Genomic DNA, 20,730 nt, shown 5'->3' with positions numbered 1-20,730 from the left:
TGGGGCAATGGTAGCTCAGTGCTAGAGTGAGTCAACTTGAAGGCTGTGGGTTCAATTCCGGGCTCCGCTAGGCACCATGTGCCCATGTATCCTTGGTCAAGACACTTATTCATTCACCCATTCACATGTGCAGCTCATTTTCTATCTTTCATACATTCATTCACATTCTTCCAGCACAACTAAAAACACTTTATTGGGTAGTTTTCAGCTGGCAGGACAAAAATTGTGCGGCCATGGTTCAATAATCATCACCTCCATTAACCCGTGTGTTATCACCCTGTCGTCGCTGACAGGATTTGGCATGCGGCATACTTCTCGATACTGTGATATCTAGAAAATTCAAAAACTATGGACTGACGACCCTGTCCTTCGCCCTACATCAGCTGAGATTGGCACAGCACCCCCCCCCAGCCCATGACCCTCATGTGGGGGATAAAGTGATAGAAGATGGATGGATGGATGGATACTGGGAAAACTTTAATTGCGCTCTTATACTTGTCATTACGGTACAACTTCAGGACTTCCACGGAACGAGTGTCCAATCACAGACGAGACTCACGGCACGTCACACATATTTGTGATGTCTCATTCTCAGTACCGTAATTCCTTAACGGTTGAATAACTGCCAGGAAGTGAAAGTTACCTTGGGAAATTGAGCATTTTGTGACAATTCTACTGATGATCTTGATGGTCATAAGAGGGTTAACGAGTCAAATCAACAACAACGATTGTTTGTATTTCTGTTTCTCCAGGAGTGGAACTGCTCGCCCTCTACAACCACCCGCCCGTCAGAGAGGGCCAGGCCAAGTACTACACCGTCAAGGTGCCGCTGCGAGTTCAGAACTGCGACGACGGCGTCAAAGGCGTGGAGGCCAACTGGCTGGATCACATGACCCAGCACTTCAACAACGGAGCCTCGCTGGTGGACGGATACTTCTACCTGGGCAACGTCAACGGTGAGTCAGCGGCGCGAGGTGTGAAGTTTGTCACGCGGAGTAAAAAAACTTTTGTTTTAAATATCCACACGTGTAGTTAAGGTTACAGCTAACACGCTGTCGGAAAAGACATTCAAATGAAAAGGTCACAATGTACAAAAGAATACATCATTTAACCAATTATAATGAAGCCTTGGCTTTTTATTATCCCTGTTTTGGTTTCTGCTCGTTCTCTTAAAGCTCAGAATATTAGCCATTAAAAACTGAATTAGCAGTGAAATTGTTTGAATCAAGAAGTTGAAATTCACAGAAAGTCTGTGGCAGGTAATGGTTCATCTCGCCCTGTTTGGTGTTAATTATGGCATTCATTCATATCTGAAAGTAATTGGAACACGTTTGACTGATGCAATAGAGAATATAGCACCTTGATATGTTTGATATTTCAAGCTTAACAGTTCTTTAATGTTACTTCTGAGTCAAAGTGCTCGCTTGTGAAAAGGTTCCACTCATCGTCAGACCCACAGAGAGTCAACACACAGCTTTTAGCCTGTTGTATCTAATTATTCTGGTAAAGTTGAGTCTTCAACTCAAGAGAAGTCCACAAAGAAGAATGGCAGACAGCTTTTTCCATTTAGTAGAATTATTAAGCAGAAACCAGTGTGCGGCATCTGCTCTGCATCTGTTCCGAGCATCTTTGGGAATCTTGATTGTTCATCACAAAACATGAAGTGCTGAAACAAAGTACAGCCCAGATAGTCCTCTCAGGAATTTGTGGCTCAAACTAGAGCCAGAAATCCTTGGATTTAGATGTATTAGGTGGTCAGAAACTCAAATTATGGGATGCTAATCTTGCTCTCTGTGTCAAGAGGCATCTTCAGGCGTTGACACCACCAACAATAGATTGACCCAATCGATTATAGCTTCAGAGAGGCCCTTCTATTTTGAGTTGTCTTGTGGTCCATCTTCATATTTTGCCATTAAAACTGCAGATTGCAGTCTAGTGGTGATACCTCCGGTCACCAACGTCTTTCACAAGTGTGTCAGGGAACTACGGTGGCCCTCGTGTACCAGAAAGGATGTAGTCTCCAAAACTCTCACTCTGCCTTGTTTGTCCATACGGGCAGCTGTAGGAACATGGCGGCACGAATTAACGCCATGTATCCCAGAATCTGTGTCATGGAACGCTGTTTTAAGATTATTTGTGGTAAAAAAAAAAAAAAAAAAAAAAAAAAGGTCATTTAGACTTAAAAATTTTGTTTATGTAAATTTTGACGTGACTGAAAGTTAGTGTATCATTAATATTTAACTTTGAATATTGGATTGATATTAATGTTACTGTCAATCGCAAGTTTTGCTTGTTTTTCATAGGAATTGACTCCTTATAATGGTTATTATAAACCTTATCAGTATTTGTCGTATTACTACGACCACCACTACTACTACTTTTGATTGATTAAAAGTATTTTACATGTTCTACATGTACCAGCCATTCACACAGTAGAAGAAGGAAATACGCTACAGTTCCAAATGCAATGACTGCGTACTTGGTGAGTATGTACTTAAGTCGTACTTCCCAAGTACGCACTTGCATACTTGGGATGTATGACAGGAGTACATACGCACCAAGTACGAGAGTACACAAGTACATAGAAGTTGAAGATGATTAGGGATTCGCACATGCGTAGAACAAATCAGGTTTTTGGTATGGATCAGGTTGAGTCCTTATTCTAAGGAGACAAAAACCAAACTATTTTCATTTTATTGCAATTATACACTTTTACTACTTATGGGTAGTATACTGAATTCCTGCCAATAAACCTCCTTTAATGTTACACCGTGGACCTGTAAAACAACATCCAGCCCATGCTTTTATAAAGTTAGAATCCGGTTGCGTGCCACGTCCACTGTGGATAGAGACTGTTAGTAAAAAAGATATAAAAAAATATAAGAACTCCTGGAAGCATTAAAGAGAGAACTGTAGCAGTGCATCATCGTTTTTTTTTTTTTACAGACAATAGAAGAGTGTAGGCTCCATCTCTCCAGTGTGCCGCGCGCTTGACTCCATGATTCCTCATTCGACGGGGACACTTTAGGAACTGAGGCTTCTGTCTCACGCTCTTTCATGTTGGGGGTCTCTCCTCCTCCATCAGAGTCTGGCAGCTCTGTGCTTCACTGTGACACTGGAGAAATAATCCAGCCCGAGTAAATAAGAGCCATAATTCATTAGTCTGGGAAAGTGAACGCCTCAGCAGCTCTGAAACACAGATAATTAACCTGATAACAAATTAGTGCCTCCTTGCATATTTTATGTCCTGAGAATGGAGTAATGAAGTGTATTATTGTGATTACATTTTATTCTGCCTATTATAGCCCTCTAACATATTTAGCATTTTTCATGCACTGGTAAGATACGCGTCTCCTGAACGGTGAAATTACTGGGTAGACTAGAAAGCAGATTGACTCCATTATGAAACTGTCTCTCTTCCTCTGACTTATTGGGCCAAATTCCGCACTCGCAGCTTCAAGCTCCGGCTCTTCAGAGAAACCGACAACTTTGCAGAGGTGAACTGCTGCACTGTTGTGGATTTCTGGTCTGCTGAGAGCAGCTGGCGGTACGACTTCAAAGCGGCATCCCGTTTGTTGTTAGCAGCTAATTACATCAAACAGCCGCGCAGCTCGGGGCTTTAGAATCAGTATCCAATCCTGAATATTTAGGAACTTCTTCTGCGAGGCAGTCTCTGAATTCACAACGAGGTGCTCAAGACTGGGGGTAGGAGGCCATTTCAAATTCTGGACACTTCCAAGGACAAGAAGACGACACACGGAAGGACACCTGGACACAGAGTGATGATGAGATTGTAGTGACATTGACAATCTTGGTGTCTCTCAGCTGGTCAATTACAGATAGGTGCGCCTGACCGGTCAATTACTTGGTCACGCAAATATCAAATCAGCCAATCACTTGGCAGCAACTCAATGCATTTAGGCATGTAGACATGTTGAAGAGGACTTGCTGAAGTTCAAACCAAGCATCAGAATGAACACGCTAGACCGATCGGACTATTTCAGAACCTGCTGATCCACTGGAATTTTCTCACATCACCATTTGTAAATTTTACAGAGAATGATCCAAAAAAAAAAACAAGAAATATCTGTGAGAAAATGGCTTGTTGACGCCAAATATTGGAGGAGAGTGGACTGTCTCACCTTATTGTTGTGCAAAAATAACACAATTAGCACACAGTTGTGAGCTTTTGAGGCCTGATTTTTATAGCTCTTAACGAAATGCAGCTTAATACGTGTCTTTGATATAAAACGTGTAGATGCATGTGAGTGATTTAATCAAATTTATCTTTGTTTTTTTTTTAATATGCCTACATTTATTGGAGATTTAGTTAAATTCTCATTGTGTTTAATTCTTCGTGGTCACCAGGATGGTTGGTATAGACAATCAAATCACGTGAGAAGTACGGTCATTCTTTATTATATACAGTATTTAAGTATAAATCAGTAGAGGAATACAGGTTTCATGCACTTCTGCATTGGCTTCAGTCTCTGGACGGGTAGATTATATAAAGTCTCTGTGCTAAAAGCTTGTGAAGTAGATGAAAATGAAAGCTTCAAATGTGACTAATTATTTAATTCTTTTTGAAATGCATCAGTGTTTGCTTTGATAGTAGTTGGCATTATTTCCCCTGTTGGTTTATAGAAAAATACACCAATTTTCACGTACCTGCAAAGAGGCTGAAAAATCTGGCTCTTTCCACGAAGCCTCTTTATTGTGTGGCATTGGCCTAGGGGTGTGTGTGTGGGGGGGACACACACACCTCGGCACTCGCACAAGCACACCGCCCCACGTGTCCCCATGCTCCTTCGAGAGAGGGGTTACCATGGTGAAGCTGGAAGTAGAAAAGATGCGGATGCGTCGTTTGGATCGGCATGTGTATACGTGTGCGACTGCGATGATGCATGCTGGTGTTTTTAGACCTCGTTTGAGCCACAGGGTCAGATATTAGAGTTCTATTAAATCTACAGACCCTAAGCTGCATGGAGACACCCACTGTCATAAGATGCACATTAAAGATTCATACACAGCCATGGCTCTGCCTGCAAACACACTCACACAGTGTCACGTCAAGTGTCTTTAGACCACATATTTACGCCCATTTAGGACCTTTTCTGACATTGACCTTGTCAGGACCAGTAGTCTTCATGGAGAATAAAAATAACTGATCCTACTGAGGCAGAACTTCATTTCTGAGGAACTGGTTAAGATTTGAACTGTGGTTATGGTTAAGGTTAGTGATAACGATAAGAAGAAGAATAGCAGCATCAATCTGTGTGTGTATACTTGGACGTACGCCTTTGTGAGGACCAAAAAACCCATAAACCACAGGACATGAGGACAATTTTAGCAGGTCCTCGTGTTTCGTCACAGCTTAAAAGGCTTTTAGACTTGGTTTTAGGGTTAGAATTTAGGGTTTGTGGTGGTTAAGGTTAGGGTAACGTGCTCGAGTGTCCTCACTAAGAATGCTGTAAAAGAATGTGTGTGTGTGTGTGTATCTCCAGAGCCACAGTGAGGATCCATAGCACAGTTTTGAGACATTGAGCTATTCATACACACTGACAGTCAGCTCTCAATGGTTTCTAAATTTGGGCGAAAGGAAAAGGAGGGGGGAGAAAAGAGGGATGGACTTAGCGAGAGAGCGATACAGGGAATATGAAATTCCAATAAGGTGGGGGGTTTTTTTCTTCTTCTTACACTGTGAAAAGAAATCTATGGAAAGCGAGAAACTGTGCAGGCCTTTCTCTGAGACAGGATTTAACAGAAGGTGGAATGAAAAACTCGGGCTTTGTGACATTTGTTACAGTTATGCGACTATCTACAGGATGTATGCATGAGTATCTGTGTGACGAGGTTTTAAAAGCGCACAAAGCTGCACTTATGAGAAAGATTTCTCATGTCTTAATCCCATCCCTACGTTTTTAAAATACTGCTTTGTTCTTAGCTCCTCCCACCAGGACAAACAAACACACTTTAAAGTTGACGCATGACGGAATGCAAATCATGTTATATTGCATTTCTTGTCCAACTCTCTTTAAGAATTGTTTTTAGCTAGTTTAATAGCATGGGCATATTGCTGAAATGGTGACTTTTCCACTAAATGGACGTGTACGTCCAGCTGCTTCTCAGCAAGAAGTGGATTCTACTTTTTGTCCACCCACCCCCTGCTCTGCTGCTGTATACACACAAATGCTCCCTCAGTCATGTCTGATAGTTTTGCTTGACAGAGCCTGTTTTCACATGAAAACAAATAACGTTACATTATTTCTGTGCAAAATAATGTAACTGCAGCTTTACCTACTAGTGTTCAGGCATGTAAAGTACACAAAGGTGACCCACCTTTGTGTACTGTTGACAAAGTGGCATTTTTATTCATGCATCGCGACTTACTCGTGACTCTTGAGTTCACTTCACAGTAGCAGCTGTTCAGCAGCGGGGCTGGGTAATAATGATGTATAGTTTATGTTAATAAGCAATAATGAAGTATTGTTCCACTGAGGCTGTGACTGTGAAGTGAGTTCACTGCACGTTATTTCAACCCAACTCTGGATAAAGTTGTGAGATATTAAAACAGATCATGTTCACGGTTGTAGGAATCGAGTGTAATACAGTTTTCTCTCTGAAATGGATAAATAAAAACAACTAACTTGGTTAGAGCTGGAGCTTTTGTTGGCAGAGGTAAAGCAGGTGAAGCATCTCTGGTTCCTTAGTTCGTATAATGGTGATGTGTCGTCAAGTGAAAATACTGAGCCCCAAATACTCTCCACAGTCAGACCACAGCACCGCTCACTGCATCCGTGTGCGCGAACAGCCGAGATGAGACGTCGCCGTGTATGCGGCACATTAACTATTTACCATGTTTTACCACAGACAGACTCGGGGAAATTACTTTTTTTTCACACAAGGTTGAGTCTGAAGATATAGATTTATCTTGAAATGTTGTTTGGAAAAGTTGTGCTGCGTGGACAGAGGATTAAACCCCTGTCTACAGCTGAAAGAAAAACAAATTAGTCCTCATCCATGTTTATCATTATCTTCTTTTCATTTCTGTCCTCGCGGACGACTCCACCTTGCGTCAGTGAACATCTCCCGGTCACAGGACTCTGCTCATGTGCATAAACAGTGTTTTAACCGTTTATTAGTGGAAAACGGACATTAATGAATATCAAAAGCAGGTGTGCCATTGCTCGCTTGCCCTAATCCTCTGTATCTGATTTCACAATGGATTAAACATCTCTGTGTATCCGTATGCTCTTTTCACCGACAGCTGAATTCTGCCCGGTAACCCACCGGTAACCAGGCTGCAGCTGCCAAATATTTGGCTCCACATTCAGTCCACACACACACACACACACATTAGCCACATTTGTCTGTCTGCCTCTCTCTGGATGTCCACCCGTCCTGTTTAAAATATAGATAAGCTGTCAGCAGCCTGTCTCCACCTCTCAGAGGGAGTTTCTGACACGCATATTTAGATCACGTCAGCAGACACGAGCAGGAGCAGGGTCACTTTCCGGCTAAGCTCTAGGCGGTCAGGTGGACGTGAACGCACACACTGATCTGCAATTCACCTGTGACCAGAAAAACACACACTCTGTATGTGTGTGCATGTGTGTGTGTGCTGGACTGGGTTCAATTCAAGTGTACAGACTTTTGATAGAAATACCGAAAACACATGCAAATATGGAATGAAGTTGCCTTCCAATGCGTCTTTTAACAGATTTATTGCAATATTTAGATTTATTACAATTGCTTATATTCAAATAACAATGTAACTGTATGAAAGCTTCTTTTCAGGGCAAATTTTATCCTCCGTCCTTATCGGGAAGTCTTTGATAAACTGTTTTGTTTTGTCACGTTTAGCACTTAGCGCGCTTTGCTGCTGTTTTCATTTGACTCACAAGTCTGTGTAAAGTGTTGCTGCTGCTGCTGCTGCTGCTGAAGCAGATGAAGAAGAAATTAGTGTGTTCACCCTAATGGTAGATCAAAGCCATAAAAAAAAAAAAACATGTGCATAGCAGAGTCTTGGGAGTGAATGTAGATTAAACACGTTCCCACTGCTCGAAAACCTGTTTAAACTCGGGATTAAACAGATATTTTGACCATTGGGAATGGGTGATATATACATATAGTATAGTATAAAGTATTAGTACCCAACAACAACTTGTCTTTCTTCTTGTAGGATGTATAGAGGACGACATCTATCAGATTCACAGCAGATATGGATCTAATGTCACTGCAGCATTGGTTCGGTTGTGACTTCACATCAACAAATCCCCGAGTGCACTTATCCTCGTCTTTCATATTCAAAAGACAGATTTAGTTTTTCACGTCACGTCAGTCGCCGTGGCCACGAGAACAAGACCAGAGAGAGTAATGCCGACTGCAGAGAAGCTCAGACTCGCTTGAGGGCATTTAAGGACAGACAAAGAACCACGTCTGCTTCTCGCCCCAGCAGCCTGCGAGATAACTGAGTCTGAGCAGTCAGAGCTGATTTCTCTTTTCAGATAGACGTGCTCACTCACCGCCCACCCACATTTTTATAGGTTAGGCTCAGGAAAATGCCTGGAAATGGCTGACAATGTTGTTTAATGAGATTCTCAACTCTTATCATGTAAAAAAAAAAAGTTGCTTACTCGCCTGCACCAAAGTCCAGAGAGAAAATCCGCATTTTCATGTCATGGGGACTCAGGAGCTGCTGCTCCACCACTGCCTTGTTTTTGATAAGTTTGTGTCATTTGGTAAATCCAAACAAAGGATAACACAGAGGGGATGTCTAAATAGATTAATTTGTACATCCTGATGGAGGTAGCAGTGGATATACAACTCCTGTTTGCCGTGATGTACAATCAAGGATTTTCTCTATGGACTTTGGTGCGGGGTAGTGTGGGGTTTACAAAGTAGAGCAAAGGCCTGTTTGTTTACATGTTAGTCTTGATACAAATTAGACTGAGCAGGGCTCTTGTGGTTGCTGTGTTGTCTGACTAAGTGCATACATGCAGGAGTAATCGGACTATGAATCCCATTATTCAGGTATGTTAGTCCGACTAAGACTACCTCGATTTTCCATTCCAATCCAATCCATATTTAGTCCTACAGCACATTTAAAAACAACAGAGTTGACCCAAGTGCTGTACATCGCATAAATACATACATACAGATAAAAAACAGGATATGAAACAATGTAAACTAAAAGCAATATAAAAAAACAATAAAAAACTGGAATATGAAACCAATAAAACACAGAAACAAGGTCAATAAAAACTACATATATAAAACACTAAAACTGCCAACACATGGTCAGGGAACGTCAAGGAGAAGCAGTGCGTTTGTGTCTGATTTTTGTCGGACTAACGTGTTTACGCCCTTAAAGTTTCATATAGTGATGACTACAAAGCTTGGAGCACTGGGAAAATAGTGTATATTCAAAAATCTAAAATCCAAACCAAACCTTTTAATTGGTTTTTCAGTTCTATGGCAATAAACAAGATACCCATGTTTTAGGTGATGTAATTGTTTAACATTTATCTACATTTATCTACATGTATCTGACGCTGCAGCAGTAGGTAGCTGCACAGTTGTTGACAGTTTCATGGGAACAACATCGTGTTTGCCAATTTGAAACTCCGCATGCTAGTGACTGATGTAAAACAGCAGGTTTGCGAGCACGTCCATGAATATTAAGAACAACACTGCTTCCAAACTGATGTCACGTCTCTAACGGAACACTAATGACTTGCAGGCTCAGCACATTAACTCTCAGTCTCTGTGTGTTTGTCTGTGATCCTTTTCTCTGACATGGTGCATGTCCTCCCGACGATGCCATTTGTTTTTTTGTGTCCCACAGAACACCAGGGTTTTTCAATCCTGGTCCTGGGAACCCACTGCCCCGCAGGTTTTAGATGTTTACCTGCTGCTAAAACATGCAGGGGAGCTGAGCCAGAAGACAAAGCTCTCAATCTACCGGTCAATCTTTGTTACTACCCTCACCTGTGGTCATGAGCGATGGGTCATGACTGTCAGAACAAGATTGCGGGTACAAGTGGCCAAAATGGGTTTTCTCAGAAGGGTGGCTGGGGTCTTGCTTAGAGATGGGGTGAAAACCTCAGTCCTCTGGGAGGGACTCGGAGTCAAGCTGGTGCTGCTTTGTGTGGGGAGGACCAAGTTTGGGAGGACCAAGGAACCAGGAGAGATCATATCTCCTTGCTGGCCTGGGATAGCCTGAGGATCCCATCATCAAAGTTAGACAATGTGGCTTGGGAAAGGAAAGTCTTGGGTTCTCTGCCAGAGCTGCTACCCGCGCAAGGCTGACAATGGATTGATGGATGGATGATCATATTGGAATATACATTTTCATATTTCTGATATCCCTTCCAGTCATCTTGGCAGCTGGATTGACCACTCAATCTTTTCAAGAGGACATTTACAACCATTCACTATCTGTGGCTCCAATTGCACTTCCTCCACCCATCTTGTGGAGATGCACGACTCAGCATGGATGCTCCACAGCCAAGGTTGCTACAGACCAGTTTTTATGGATCACTTCTGCCGTGTATATTCCTGATTTTCTCAAATAATAATAATCACAAAAACAACTGTTTAAAGTCTCCATGAAAGAAATCTGTTATGCCAACATGTTTGAATTTAGAGGTGCATTCAAGGAACCTCGTAAATGTCATTACCTTTGCAACCACACATTTAATCCTTAAATTAAACAATTATTCATTATTGTTGTTTTTTTTTTACCTTAATGAATGGTGTAGGAAGCCATCCATTGATAATCATTTTGTCATGACTATCACCATGCTAATCAGTCTTTAAATAACAACCAATGATTGAGCTCTAATCCTGATACGGAGTATCGCAGCGACTCATCCCCAGCCACGTGCTGTCACCGATGTGCTTATGTGTCTTTTAGTCCCAGTGCTGTCACTCCCTGTTTTTAGAGTGACTGTATTCACATAGCTCACCCTACGTGACCTTGAGCATGTGAATCAAGGAGAGCTGCAGAACTATTTGGTTTTTGCAAGTGTAAACAACTTATTCTCAGTCGGCCCGGCGGCTGTGGCGGCTGCTGCTGCTCAGCTCTCAGTCAATAGACACAAGATAATGTTTATTCGTGCGCGCAACCGAAGCATTCCCCCGGCGGACTCGACGCCCCCGGCAACCGACTCCTTCTCTTCCACTTCCCTCATTCTCTCTCCCCTCTGCTGAACGTCTGTCTGCGTTATCACCAGAGACAGGCTTCTGGAGCGACTCAGCCCCGTGTCGAGACTCACCTGAGTGATCCCTGTTGGTCTGGCAGGGAACCGATGTTGGGCCTCGGTGACTTACATTTTACAAAATGACTACTTTCCAATTATACGCCTGCAAGACGGGAGGGTTGACAAATGACGTAGTAGAGCGCTGGAGGGGGGAAGGGGGAGGAGGTGGAGGAGGGGTGAAAATGAACAATGACAGTGTCTATATTTGAGAGAGAGCCAGAAGATTTCTGAGAGATGTCTTCTATTGAGTGCACAGATCCTAAATGGCTTTTCAGGGAAGGGGGGAGTAAAAGAGCCTGTCATCCCTCCTCTCTCTCTCTCGCTCTCTCTCTCTACCTCTGCTCTTCCTCCCCCCTCCACCCCTCTCTCTGCGGGCTCTCCAGCCGCCTCTCATCCCCCTATTATTAGAGCCCAGTAATGAAATGTGGAGTGTCTTGTATTGTTGCAGGGCCCAGGCAAACTGTATTAGTGTGTAAATGGTGTGGGAGTAATGAGAAAGCACTATGGCCAGACGGGAAGACTGGACTGTGGAGCGTGTATTGTGTCCACGTGTGTGTGTGTGTTTGTAAGTGCATGTGCATCAAAGGAATAACAAGAGACATGGGGTGAAAGAGGGTCCCGGCTCATTGGGGGCCGCATGCCAATCCTGCGATTGTTAGCCCCTGACAGACGTGAAGCTTAAAAAGATCTATTTGGTCAGCAGCACACAGTCTGGCTATAGTGGCCTAAAGCATCAACATCGACGTTTTATGTCTTTTTTCTCTCGCTTCACGTCTTTTTAAGGTGAATTATGCCGGCTTAGTACACAGATTTATGCTTTAATGCCTTACGGACTGACTTCATTAAATCAGCGGCTATGTTTTTTGCTTCTGCTACAAATTCTGTCCGTCATTTTTTCCCTGTCTTGTTTTCTTGTTCCCTGAGTCCTCAGGACTCTTAAAAACTGCTGCATTTTAAAAATCCCATTAGCCACTGCATTTCACCTTAGCTTCTCTGTTGTAATTAGCCTCTGTTTAGCTTCCAAGTATGAAAACCAGCAGGGTCCTGGAAACCAGTGATGTAGCGCACAATGTCGCCTCTCCTTTTCTAACACCCCAGAAGGGGAATACCTGCTCCTTTCTTTTACACTGTCTCCCTGCATAATGTATAAAGTGCACATTGCTCATACAAATGGCCCACACCACGGGCTATGTAATAAAGGGTTGTGTGTGAACGGGGCTGACTGATATCATTCCATTTCCTTTGGCCTGGGGCAACAAAAGGGGCAGCGGAGACAAGACAGATACACTCCATCCTGTAAATACTCTTTTCATGGCTCCATTTTTTTCCTTCTTCTGTCTTTTCCTGCAGATTTGCTACCAAAGTCGGTCGAAAGTGTCTTCATCTTCCAGGAGGCGAGTGATGGCGAGCAGAATGTGACCACGTCAACGTACGACGCCATTGTTGTGGAGCAGTGGACTATCATTGATGTGAGTTTTTTGGTCCCAGGTTTTGCGCTCTCTGTGTGACTTTTTACAATATTTGACTGTGACCCTGCAAATTTACAGATACCGATATCACTCCGATTCAGTCTTCTTATGCCCTAAAACTAGCCATAACCGGACACTTCTAAGAGTAGTAGAGTTTCAAAGATACCTGATCTGGTCGTCTTCCTCTTAATTTGGCTTCTTCCTTTAGGGGTCGCCACAGTCCATCTTGCCCTATCCCTTGTATCTTCCTTTGTCTTTGGCCAACGGCAGCAAAAATTTCCATCGGCATCCTGTTGGTTGAACAGTACTGATGGGGGGTTGTTTATAACCTCGGGCCTCAACAGATCTGGTATGGCAGTATTGTTTTCAGTGATCCTCAGAAAAGGCTGAACTAACAAGAGCCGCATCCTCTTGATCTATTCACAGGTTAATCACGATGTTAGACACCCTTTTCCCACACAAAAATTATGTTTGTGTCACTTTGTAAATTGCAAGTGATCCCTCCCCATTTATTCGGGCCTAGGACTGGCACTAGGAGATCACTGGATGTGGCCCTTTTCTCGAATTTAGTCCCTCCATCCATCCATTCTCTATCGCTTTATCCTCCACTGGTGCCGATCCCCAGCTGACATAGGGAAAAAGGTGAGCTACACCATGGACAGGTCACCAATCCATTGCGGGGCCAACACATACAAAACGAGCAACCAACCAACCAATCGTTTTACACGCTTTTGTGCAATATCTGTAGTTATATTTCTTTGTAATTTTGGTGTAACATTTCAACAGAAATACAAACGAATGAAACCAATAGTTTTCCCATCAGTGCTTGACGGTAGGACAAAGTTAATTCACATGTCATTCTGTGAATATTTTGCCACACCACAGCGCCACAGCTACCAACACATTGAGGAGAAATAAATGATTCATAATTGAGTGAGAATGAAGGAATGTTGGAGCTCTGGTGCAGCGTGTTAAGGTGAAGTAGTTGTGTATTAAAATGGCCGTGCCAGTCACTAGATTAAACTCAATTAATCTCCAATGGGAGATTCTGAAATGCTGTCTTTAAGAAAAATGAAGAATATCTTTGATAGACATTCAAGTAATTACTCTATCCTTGCTAAAATGAAGATTTTCTAAAAGATCCTGCCAGCGCAGCGTTTTACAAGGACACTGAATGTTATGGTTCCTCCCTTAACTTGCCTCCCGTCGCTAATACTCTTATCTATATTACGGTATTCGATCAATACGTTTAATCTACATCTCCCAGATTATACCCATGGCACAAATCCCCTTTAAGAGTATTTTCTCCCCTTGTATTGAAATCACTTGTCACTCAGATGGGGTGGCTTTTTCCCACCCCCTTCCTCACTTTTCTCCCGACAAACCCAAAGGCAAATCTGGCAGATCTCAATTTATGGGACATGTGTTGCGGTTGCCTGTGTTATCAGGAGCAAACAAGCCCTTATCTACCTGACGATTAGTGTCTCTCTTCAGCTCCAAGTTGGAGATTGATTTTGTCTGTCTGGAACTGAATGGTTTGCAGCCTTTTCCTTGCATTTCATCTGTACGTGTCTGTGTGTGTGTCCGTGCTGCTGTACATGCGTGTTTGTGTCCACTAAGTACGCATGGGGATGGATTTTGGTCCTTGTGCGTCTGTATGTGTTTGCCGATGCTATCTGTGTAATTGAATTTAGACTTTTTCTGTGGCTCATGGCTGTCCAAGTGTGACAGGAGACTTTTGTCCGCCAAAATGTGTCCCTCTGATTAGCCGCGGTGGTGGCGCTAATGCCTTCATTTAACAATAACATGGCTCCTGCAGTCGCCCAGCGTTCATTACGCTGAGATGACTATTAATACTGTGACAGCTCAGGATTAGGTTATTATTAAAACCGTATTACACTGATACTTATCAATACTGTTATTGATACCTTTCTATTATTTGGTACTGAGGATACCTGAATGTAGACGTGTTGTGGAGAGTTGTGAGGAATATTGTTAATCTTATTTCACCCATAGAGGATAGGGACTGTTTTTAATCCAATAGTCTCCAGACTACTAGTAGTGATCGACTGAAATACAAACATTTTCGTCCGTTTCTGTCTTTTGCGTCGGTATGGACGTTACACAATACTTCCTCTAGAGGGCAGTGCCGAGTGCCCAACGTGGCGACCATTGAAGATGTTATTTTATTGATCCGAGGTAAACAAATGCAAGCGGTTTTCGTGGCGGAGGAATTTAATACCACTGAAAGTACATTGTCCCATTAATGGGGAATATAACTCATTGTTGTTGTCGATGAGAGAGATCCATGATTTTCAATATTTCCACCGCAACTTCTTTTGACAACAGTGAGTGACGCAGAGCAGAATAAGCCTGCAAGCTATGGCCATAGAGACTGTTCTTCATCGTTTTCCTGACTGATTATATGATGGACTCTGATTCATCCGTCATCGTAAGCTCTCCTGTGGTTTGGACAGTGACAGATGAAATGAACGCAAAAGGCTTCTGTCGCCATTTCCGTCTTTTGAATAGAGTATAAATGGGGCTTAAATTTCTTATTTTAACTTGACATCAGCCCTGGATTAAACTGCCGTGATGTTGTTTTGTACGCGACACAAACACACTAGTGACTTGTAAAGCAGTTGTTTTGTTTTGTAACTGAATCATTAGAACAGTAAAGTCGAGCCATGCCGATGGAAAAGCACCTTTAGCATCTCAGCCAGGAGGCTGCAGTTCTGTTAATAGCAGCAAAAGTGTTAGCTTTACCAAACATTAGCATAAATAAATTAACGATTGTGTTGTCATTGTGATTCTAGAGATTGCTTGGGTTTACGTTGTATTTTCTCAAAAGTTTGAGCTCACTTAGGTTTTTAAGTGTTTAAGTTTTGCTAAAGCAGTCAGACACGTTGTACTGTCTTACATCTATAGCGTGTTGTGGTCTTAAGAACTTTTGCTCAATTTAGCTAAGTGAGCTCAAACTTTTGAGCCACAATGGCTGTAGATTGAACAACACAGCAAAATGTCACAAATAATCACCTGTCATCGGCACTCTACGATCATCCCAATCTTTCTAAAGCAAGGAGAGAATAACTATAATTTAAACACTGATTGTGTTTATTCCAGGTACCTTTTGATACTTTAGTGTTGACCAGTGAGAAACAGGTATAAATGAAATGTTATTTTGATCCCTTATGTAACGACATAATGGATTTCAGGGCGTCCTCACAAACAAAGACAACAAACTGACAACTTTTTCACTGGGGACTGTACAAAAAAAACGCAATCTGTACCATGTGGAATCACAATGGCAACACACTCATTCACAAAGGGGCGATCTCATCATTCCCCCCATTCATTGTGATAACTGCCTAAAATTGATATGCAAATACCTTCACAGCACATTGTTGTTTCAGTGCCGGCATAATTGCAAAGAAAAATAAGGCAGAATACTGATTGTGAGTGTTAGTTTTTCTCCTCCTTTCTCGTATATATATATATATATATATGTGTATATATACACACACATCTGCCTGGTGCTTCACATTTCTATTTATCTCACAGGTGGTTGGATGTATGAGGCACACAATACAAGGCAGCTGTTTTACCAAGGGCACGCAGTCATTCGTGGTGTTGTCAAGCGAAAAATCATCTCAGACATGTTTCTTCATCACTGAGGAGGGGAAATAAAGGAGACTTTTAATTGTTTCATTTCTAAAAAAAAAACATGGATTAACACTTAATCAGAAGATTTGCATGTGAAAAGTGCCAGTCAGGATTTTAAGGGCAGATCTTCAGGTGTTCACAAAGCACAGCAGAGTGGTGATGCAGCAGTTATGTTCATATTATTTGCCACCATAGTATGGGGCGTGGTTGTTTAGGTTGCCTTTTGCTAAATTTGTATAATCCCTTTATTGGACACTCATTAAAATACTTGGAAATTCCAAATTTCAAACCTAGAGTGTCATCGCAGGGCTCTATAAAGGCCCTGGTGTACTGTGCGTGGACCCAGCACACGGACTGAACGCACATTAATGCACGTTGGGTGTGTGTTGACTGAATTTCCACCCCACCAGTAGGTGGAGTATTAAGCCCTCGCTCACCAAGCAGGAAAAAACATTTCGACAACAGAAGAAGAAGTCGCTAAAAATAGTCATCCGATCCGATATCCGCATGGGTTACCATTTAAAGTAACAGTAATGTGTCAAATGTTGAAATCTAAATAGTAGAGTTAAAAGTTAGTCGTTTATTTTGTCATTGTTGTGAGTTAAATCTGGCATAAGCAACTTTATCACTGATTTAATGATTATTTAACAAGTTTTACAAACTTTGAAATAAATGTTCCATTTTCGGCCAAAGTGCCAACTGGAACGTGACGTTACCAATAAGAATCCTAACTCTTGTGATCTGGAAGTTCACAACCTTAACCTGAAACCAGGACGACGACAGCAGCTTATTCAGTCAATCACCGTAGTATCCCATATTTCCTCCTCTCACAGGCAGATAATCCAGCCCAGTCCTCTTGTCGTATTATTATGTTTATTGCCCAGTCATGGTAGAATTTATACAATTTGATGTGGTTTGGTGATATCTGCAACGACACATATGGACGCAAGCTGCACAAGTGAGTGAGTGAGTCTTTCAGGTGGAAAAGACGGTCGCCAGGAATCCATGAACAATGGATTATAGAAAAATAAACACAAGGGGAAACTAAGGAGCTCAAGCCGGAGCATCACAGATAATCCAACGTAGCAGGCAAACACCACAGTGAACATGGTGGAACAAGCACAGAGGAACTGACACAGAGAATTGACTCTATGAGGGAGGGAGGGGTGATTGGTCACAGATTAACCATGTCGGGGCGGGGCAGACAATCACAGAAGCAGAGAAAAAAGGAGGGAAAACCAAGCAAAAACAACTGGAATCGAATTACGAAATAAAGCAGGAGTGCTTATGAAGACAGAGAAGGAGGAACAAGGTGTTTCTTTTGGACTTTTGCTTGTTAATAATCTAAATAGACCATAGATAGAACATATCCTACCAGAATATGTTTTAATTATGTTATAAATCAAGTTTATATAACGTATATAACACATTTTGCACATCGCAATGCGACATCCATGACCAAATAAATCATTATAGTACATAATCCCAATCCCAATATTGATTAAGTTTAATTGTGATTACTCTTTTGTTTTATTACTTGTTATTATTATTAATTTGGCGGTAAGTGAGAAGCACTATATTGTTTCTACAAATAAACACAACATACTGTGTATCATTAAAATGAGACAACATATCTAATTACACATTTTAATATATCTTAATTTCGCCGCCTTGGGAAGCAGTAATAATAATAATGAGTCTAGGTCATGTGACTCGTTTTTCTCATATCTGCTCGCTCTGTTACCTGTTTTATTTTGGGCCTGTGTCCTAAATACATAACTGAACATAATACAGGTTTGTGATTTTGTTGTTGTTGTTGTTGTTGTTGTTGTTTTTTATTCTGCTGAGCTGTATGACTCTAGCAGGAAACCTGCAGATGATGCAGAAATTAATAACTCATCAACGGCCTCGGCTATGAAACTTCAATTAGGACTCGCCAGCTCATCTCATGTGTCCTGAGGGAAGGTTAATACGAGAACTAATGTAGTGAAAGAGCAATAACCACAGAAAACATGCTCACAGTTCAACTCGAGCTGGGTCTTAATGTGTTTGCGCACAATGAGCTTCTGCGGGAGAATTTATTCACCGAGAGGGATGAAGAGCATTAGCAGCGTGCTGTAATATTCCAGTCTTTCCTGTTCCAGGAAAAAAAAGCAGTGAACGTGAACCTCGATCAGAGAAAACGTACTTTATTTTACCGGCATTTTTCAATTACAGGTCAACCAATGTGTTTTTCTATGACTGATGCTGATTCTTAGTCATTTTTTGGCCATTATATTTAGTCGATTGTCTTTTTTCTTTCTGTCCATAACTGTTTAATAATAACACTCTGAAATCTACAGTTTATACTTTATTATTGACTTTGCAATGTTTATCAAGTTTCTGAGAAGCAGATATTAATTGAGCAAACCAATAAGTTGGTCTGCCTGGTTGGTCTCTGTCTCTTAAGGTCTCTGTCTCTTCAGGTCTCTGTCTCTTCAGGTCTCTGTCTCACATGACACATGATATGGAATCTATTAAGATTTTTTTTTTTGGAATAGTAATATTCATGTAAAACCTAAGAAGCAGGAAATCTGGTCCACAGAGGCTGTCTGCTGTCTGTCTGCTGTCTGTCTGTCTCCTGTCTGTCTCCTGTCTGTCCGCTGTCTGTCTGTGTCCTGTCTGTCTCCTCTCTGTCTGCTGTCTGTCTGTCTGCTGTCTGTCTGTCTTCTGTCTGTCTCCTGTCTCTCTGCTGTCTGTCTGTGTCCTGTCTGTCTGCTGTCTGTCTGTCTGTCTGTCTGTGTCCTGTCAAGGTCAGAGTCAAAGTGAAGTGAAAGGAGCTTCTCTCCGTCCCACAGTTCACTAACATCTCAGGCTTTGAAGAACAAACACTTCAGTCCTCAGTAACTGGGTTTATGTCTCAAACTGGATTATTGCGCCCCCACGTCAGGACACTGGTGTGGCGGTGAGGAAATCTTCACATCCCCACACACATGAAGATATTGCTCCTTCTGTGCCTCGGGGCTTCTGTCAAGTTTGAAATTGAAAACATCCTCAGACAAAAGCCACGTCGCAGACGGCGTCTTCCTCTGCGTTTACTAGAATCTCGGTGGTCGTTGCAGCGAACACAGGATGCAGACGTGCTGTTTTTCTTCTGTTCAGAAATGTGGAGCGTATTCTGTGTTGTGTGTGTGTTGTGTGTGTGTTTTTCTCTCTCTGTGTTCGTGTGTGTGTGCGTGCTGTGGCCTGCACGTGTGTGTGTGATCGTTAGTGTGCATCGCCCGCTGTCCATGAGATCTCTATCCCCGCTGACTGAGGTGAGAGAAGAGGTGACCTAGATAGAAGGAGAGTAATTTGCGCTGTCCGTGTGCGAGCGAGAGATGGCACCCACTCTGTCAGACATGGTGATGATGACGCTGATAGCTGTGGCACAGAGGGGCACGTTTGGCATCGCGGGGTGCAGTTGTTTAGAAGGTGTTGCAAGATGTAAGAAAAATAATGAGTTCACATTTAACCAGTAACAGTTTTATTATGAAGGTTCAGGAACCAGAAAAATGATCTGTTTTCTGTTTTGAAAAAGCCTTGGCTAAAAATATATATGATTACTTTCTTGATGAGTTGAAGCTGGAAAATCAGAGAAACTGGTTTTATTTATTTATTTTGTTAAAAAAAAAAAACACCTGGTTTCTGTCTCTCCAGGTCTCTATCTCACCTGGTCTCTCCAGGTCTCTATCTCACCTGGTCTCTTTAGGTCTCTGTCTCTCCTGGTTTCTGTCTCACATTAAAGAAGCTGGAACATCAGAGAAACTGGTTTTAAATATTCAAAAATAAAAACACTCCAACTGATCAATCTATTGTCAGAATAGCTGTCGATTAAAACACACCTTAAATATATAAACTTTAAAAAAACAAAAAAAAAAACAGAAAAACAGCTGTGGGTTTTTTTTCAAGCATATTTGTATAGGTATTTCCTTTTTTAGAATAACCTATATACAACAGATGTGCACAAAAAATAAAGAAAAGCTTAGAAACAAAACAAAATACAGACACAGGACGTAAAAATAATAATAAAATAAATAATATCAGAAATATAATAAATATAGCCCTATCATAAAAACAGCTGTTTCATGCAATGAAAAGTTCTCTAAACCAACCATGTGGGGACATAATTCAGTGTCAACATTAAGGCCAACGTAAACTCAAAAAAGTAAATCCAAACACCTACAGTCACACTACAAACATGAACATGGATGAAAAGGTCTGGAAACAACAAACAAAAAAAAACCATCCATGATGAGTGATCCAAACAGAGAAAAGAGAGCAGATGAAACTGTGGAGAATAGATGTAAAAATAG

At 41.8% G+C, this 20,730-nt stretch overlaps 1 protein-coding gene across 2 annotated transcripts in view; it reads left to right on the top strand.

Annotated features, from left to right (window-relative positions):
• The window catches only part of LOC131471939 (raftlin-like), a 246,786-nt gene that overhangs the window by 212,341 nt on the left and 13,715 nt on the right, over nt 1-20,730 (top strand). For both annotated transcript variants that reach the window (XM_058648756.1, XM_058648757.1), the window contains 2 exons: nt 753-956; nt 12,615-12,733. In XM_058648756.1, coding sequence (XP_058504739.1) covers nt 753-956; nt 12,615-12,733 — 323 coding nt within the window. The remainder of the gene's footprint in view (nt 1-752; nt 957-12,614; nt 12,734-20,730) is intronic.

Source organism: Solea solea, chromosome 13, assembly GCF_958295425.1.
Source record: "Solea solea chromosome 13, fSolSol10.1, whole genome shotgun sequence".
NCBI lineage: Eukaryota > Metazoa > Chordata > Actinopteri > Pleuronectiformes > Soleidae > Solea > Solea solea.
The sequence above is the reverse complement of the archived record's forward strand: the minus strand, read 5'-3'. Positions and strand labels throughout refer to the sequence as shown.